The sequence below is a fragment of the Alligator sinensis genome, unplaced genomic scaffold, assembly GCF_000455745.1.
Source record: "Alligator sinensis unplaced genomic scaffold, ASM45574v1 scaffold444_1, whole genome shotgun sequence".
NCBI classification, from domain to species: Eukaryota; Metazoa; Chordata; order Crocodylia; family Alligatoridae; genus Alligator; species Alligator sinensis.
Window position 1 is genome coordinate 4,257,334 of NW_005841886.1, and position 5,707 is coordinate 4,263,040.

At 46.2% G+C, this 5,707-nt stretch overlaps 1 protein-coding gene across 7 annotated transcripts in view; it reads left to right on the forward strand.

Annotated features, from left to right (window-relative positions):
• Positions 1–5,707, forward strand: part of SCN4A (sodium voltage-gated channel alpha subunit 4) — a 148,476-nt gene that overhangs the window by 72,005 nt on the left and 70,764 nt on the right. For all 7 annotated transcript variants that reach the window (XR_003092638.1, XM_006017885.2, XM_025196910.1 and 4 more), the window contains one exon: positions 2,096–2,334. Coding sequence is in view for 6 of the 7 variants with exons in the window: in XM_006017885.2 (XP_006017947.1) it covers positions 2,096–2,334 (239 nt within the window). In the remaining variant the exon portion in view is untranslated. The remainder of the gene's footprint in view (positions 1–2,095; positions 2,335–5,707) is intronic.

Sequence of the window (5,707 nt, forward strand, 5' to 3'; positions counted from 1 at the left end):
CTGCAGCTCCCTGCTGGAGCCACCGGAGACTGCCCGAATCATCAAAGCTCTCCGAATCTTTGCCAAAGATTCACAGAGCTTTGAATCGATTTGGACCTTTAAATTGGTTCCCTGATTAAATTTGGATTTGGAGATTCGGCCACCGAATCGGGCCAGATCACCTCTGAATCAAATCATCACCTGAAGCTTTGCACAGCCCTAATAAACATCACTTAATTGGAACATGAATGGCAGAGACCTGCAGGGTCATTAAGTCCAGTCAGACCAAGGAGAAATGTCCATGATGAATACAACTCAGGGATAACTCCAGCTCCATAGTCTATGAGTTAGCAATCAATTTATAGTATGTTTTATCTCTCTTCCCTTTCCTTGGTAGGTTGTTTGTCTTGGAGTGTGGATGTAGGCCACTGTTCACTGTGTGAGCTGTATCTGCCTTTAGTGTATGGACCCTAGCAACTTTGAGTCTTCTGCAGCTGCAAGCTAGAGGAGTTGCCTTGTTAGCTTTAGACATTATGGGCACATGCTCTTGAACTGAACCCAGAGGCTTTACACTATGTTGATAAGCCCCAAGCAGTGTTTTTGTCCCACATTCCTTGGGGTAGAGGCAGTGTATTTCTTTGTATGAGGACAGCATAGCAGTGAGCAGAGTGACATTCTGGATAATTACAGTAATACCTTAAAGTATTAAATTCACCAAATAATTCCTTGCCACCTGGGCCCATCTGTGTCATTCTTCTTATCTCAGGTAAAATGTACCATTAAATCAGCAATAGTTTATACTGCAGCTTCAGCCTGAGAATTTCCTTTCCTACACAGCATGTAGTGCTAGGAGTGATTTCTCTGAATCTGAACCTCCTAAACAAAGCCCTGCTATATTCATGCCCTAATTTATTCCTATGGCTGAAATGCATATTTCCAGCTCTAGGCACTTATCCAGTCCCATCTCTAGATGCAAGTACAAAAGCTTCAGCCTGGTCCAACACAGAAACCATCAGCTCAGACATCCCAGCTGATCTCAACTATGGTAGAGGACAGTCCACCTTCAAAACAGCCAAGATCAGAAAAGAAGGAAAGCATTGCTAGATCAGATGTAGTCAGTCAGTCATCTTCCCCTTTAAAGGTTCCCACTTAGTACCATGAATCAGCTTTACTCAGCTTTGGTTGTGTTTCATTCAAGACTCAATGATTCAATAGACCTTGGGTCTGGGATATTCAAAGCAACCAAAGGTGTTATGCTGGTGATTCTCAACAAAGGTGCCATGAGACACTTTGTTTCATTTTGTTTTAAGGGCACCCTGGAGTACAAACAGCTACATATGCTTGCCAAGACAAACGCAGAGATGTTATAGTGTTAAAAACATGCTGGCCTTTTGGATCTTTCTGAGCTCTTTACAACAGAAAAATTGCTTTATTATTTTTCTTTAGTCAAAAACAAGTGAAAGCTAAGGGCTGGACTTTCCAATGGGTGCCTTGAGTCTAATAAAGAGTGCCCTGAGCTTAATGAGACACCTTGAGTCTAAAAAGGTTGAGAACCCCTGTTAGGTACTCAAATTTTGCTTGATTTCAATGCGATTTGAGCATCTAAATCCCAAGGTTTCATTTGAAAATCCCAGCCAGAATCATCAAGATTTACTTTTAACCTCCGCCTAGCCAAGCCAGTTTTGCACACTTTTCTTAACGGAGATGATTTGCTATTCAGAGGCAGAAAATGTTGGGAAATGCCTGGAGGGAGCGCTCAAGAGCAAGTCTAATGGATGCATTCTCAGAAATAAAGGCAGTACCTGTCTTGCAAATCTCTATGCTCCACTAGCCTTGTATCAACCTCCCATGACGCCTACCACATTTTTATGCAACAAATGTTCCTAGGCACAAGCATAATGAATCACTTTTCACCTTGTTGCCTTTTGCAGCCACAGCTAACACATCTGCCTACACAAAGTGCCAGTCTGAAGGTGTAGGACCATGCACTATGCTTGTGCCAGGGCTAGGGTAGAACAAGGCTTCTCTGCAAGTCCCTGTTGCTGTTTGCATGTGGTTGCTTTGAGGGAAGGAGGAACATTGGGAATGACACAGAGGCTTTGTGTTTTGTTTGCAGAGTTAGAGGAAGCTCACAGGAAGTGCCCACCCTGGTGGTATAAATTTGCCAAAACGTTCCTTGTCTGGGACTGCTGTCTTCCGTGGCTGAAACTGAAGGCATTTGTTAAGCTGATAGTGCTGGACCCTTTTGTCGACCTGGGGATCACCATCTGCATAGTGCTCAACACACTGTTCATGGCCATGGAACACTATCCGATGACTGAAGAGTTTGAGAATGTGCTGACTGTGGGGAACCTGGTAGGAAATGTCATGGCTTCTTCTTATATTTTTCCCCCATTTACAGCAATAATAGCAAAGGGCAGCTCCAGAGGGCAGTTCTATTACAGAGTCCAAGGAAATGCTTTTATGAATAGTGACCACAGGTGTTTGGAAACCTCTCTTCTGTACTGCTAAGTAGGTGTTGGGTCTGATCACAGTGTAACTGCAAAGTGCACAGACTCCACAGGCACTGATCCAATAAAGAAAAGCAACCAGCAGAGGCAGAAGTGAGCAAGGAAACTAGTGGTTTCTCCTGATGGAGCTTCCCTGGAGAAGCCCTACAATTCCTTGCTGTTACTAATGTGTGATGGCGTGGAGGCCCTTTCAGAGCACCTGCATAGGTCACAGCCCCAGAATGGTTCTTAGCACCAGTGAAGGGATCTGCAGAGAGTTTAGTCAGAAACTGTAAATTATAGGCCCTCTTGAGTGAAAAACAAAATCAATGGGAATGGGCTTTCCCATCAAGACACAGCCCTGAGTAATGGTCCTACCAGCTTCCTTTTAGCCTTGGTTAATCAATATACATCAGACCTCATGTCCCCACTCAACACGTTTTTGGAAATTTGGGTGACAGATCAAGTACAAGGTCACTGGACTTAAAGGTGGGCAGGTAGTCCAGCTTAAGAAAATGTCATATCTTATTCCCCGGCTCTGACTTCCTTCCTGGCAAACCTAGTGCCTTGACCTGGACCATTCCTGGTCCCATGCTAAAGAGGTACCACTATGGTCTGATGATACTGAAAGACAATCTCATTCATTTTGGTTTTTGAAAAGGGTTTTTTTTTTCCATCTTCTCAGCTCTGTGGGGCCATCCAAGCTCCTCCTGTGCTCAGACCCAGGATAGGGTTGGTGTCACTAGGGACTCCAGGTGTCCTTTGAGTTTTGCTGGGTTGGGAGGCGAGGGGTCAATTTCAACATTCTTTTAGGCTTTGAGACATATCATACAATCAGCAGCCAGGCCTGGAGTTTCAGTTGGGCCTACAGGAGCACAGCTTCCCAACCCCTGTCAAATACAATGGGATTTGGATGCTTATTTCCCCATGAGTGCTTTCAAAATTCCCTCCCTTCCCTGTCTCCCCACCCCTCTGCCCCCAGCCTGTGTTTCTGACTTGGTGCCATCCACCAATATTTCACCAACTTCTTGAGACAGCAATGAAGGCAAGTCATTTCCAAAGTGGCTACCTTTCTGTAGCCTACTGGTGAGTGCATGCAACAAGTCTGTCCTGCAACTTACCTGCAGAGGAGATCAGCCTGTTACAGGGCCTAGAAACCTGATGTAATGTATCTAGAGATAAAAATCCAGGAGTACTAATGACCCCCATTTTCTGCAGATCAGACACAGAAGGGGACACATAACACACATTCAACAGTGGGCTACCTGAGAACCGATGGGCAGGATCATCAGGGGAGCTGAGTATCTCAGCCCTACCTGAACACCCTGAGCTCTGCAGGTGCTCAAGTCTTTAGAAATTCAGATTCTAGTCACTTGGCTTGGATGACTCAAGGAACACTATACCCAGCTGGAAAGCTGAGTTCATAAGTCTCCAAGCAGTCATGTAGCACTGCTTCCAGATCATGTAGTTCTCAGGAAAGAAATCAATCCAAAATTGAAACTTTCAGACCAGCAAGGAAGAGGCAAAGATAACATCAAAGCATGACTTCAAGGATTGACCCTCTTACCCTTGTGACTTGCCAGGTCCCAGCAACAGGAAATGGGAGCACCAGAAGTGGGGATAGCATGGAAGGAGGCTAGCAAGAGGCTAGCATGGTGGAGGAGAAGGGGGGGACAGCAGAAAGAAATACAGGGCTGACCTGTGCTAGCTAAGATGGCAGACCTCACTGAAGAAGGGAAGAGGCAACCATGAGCCTGAGGAAATGGGAAGCTCACATGAGTTGCCTTGCCAGGGTCCTCTGCCAGAAGAAGCATCCCATGGCTTAGAGAAGATAGCTGAAGCCTCTTCCAAAATAGGAATGAGAGAAGCCAGCAAGTGTGACTCAGTCCATAGAAGTCTGCGTATGATGCTGCCCTTCCCCTGCTGCTCTGACCATGGCTGGTAGCAAGAGCAGGTGGCGTAAAGCACTCTTTGGTGCTGAGGTGACTATGCACCACTCCTGTGACTCCTTAACAGAACTGCTTAGAGTCTGGGGAGAAGCTGAAGGGGAGCTGGGGCCTTCTCTTTTCTGTTCCACCATATACTTTCAGACCTTGCACCTGCCTCCACAAAGCCCGCTATACTCATCAAAGTCCCCTTGCTCCCTGGTTCTCGCTCCATGATGAGTGTCTTTCCTCAAATTCCCATTGTATGACAGGTGGAATCCATCATCCCCTGCTTTCCCTCAGTTGCTTGCCTGAATCCAGCCCTTTTAGCATCTCTGTGCATAGTTACTGAAGTGACCTACACTAGGAGGCCAAGCCTTGGGTTCAGGAGAATGATACTACATACATACCTGCTTTGGATTTGATTTCATTCAGGAAATACAACAGGATTAATAGGCTATCATGTTTAGCACAGTTGATCTGCAAAATCAGCTCAAGCTTTTCCTCTGGTCAACTTGGGATCATCAAGCTGATTTTTATATCCAGAAACACAGCATGTGGGGGAGACAGCTGGGTGTGTGGAGCTAAGGGATTCTCTGGGAGAGCAGGCATGCTCCCCTGTTCAATAAGCAACAATCTTGCTGCTCGCAAACCCTCTCCCAGCTTACACACATGTCCTCGTGGACATCTGCACAGTACAAACCGAGTGTTTTGAAAGATTCTCCCAAAGATAAAGCCTCAGCATGTCTGTATACCATCTAGGAGCTGTGGCAGAGCAGGATGTTTATCTTCTCCCTGTAGGGAGATGAATAGCAATGAATGGGCAACAGGAGGAGGCCGTAAATTATTACAGCCAGCCAAGAGGCAAACTGGGACCTGAATGTGGAACAGCTTGTGGCCATGAAGCAGGCAGGAGCAGAGATGAGGAGTGACTTTAGGTTGAGATGCTGACCTAGGGTTCAGCTGCTCTGGGTTTGGCGCTCTGCTCTGGTGTGCAACCTTAGTTAAGTCACATGCTGACATATTTCCAAAGAGCTCAGCACCTGGTATGAAAATCTGACCCTTGGTCCCTCCTTGCCCAAGTCTCCTTGATGTACAAAGAGGACAAATGTCTGTCTTCAGGCCTTATTAGAGCTTCTGGGTAGGATTTGTTGTGGGTTTCTTCATTGCCTGGCCTGGCATAGCAGAGGCCGTATTCATGGCTGGGGCCTCCATGTGCCACTGTCACACACGTAATGAGAAGAGAGCTGCATTCTGGAGAAGAAACAATTTAGGCAAAAAACCCCTGGCCATCCAAGGCATGCTGGGCTAAAG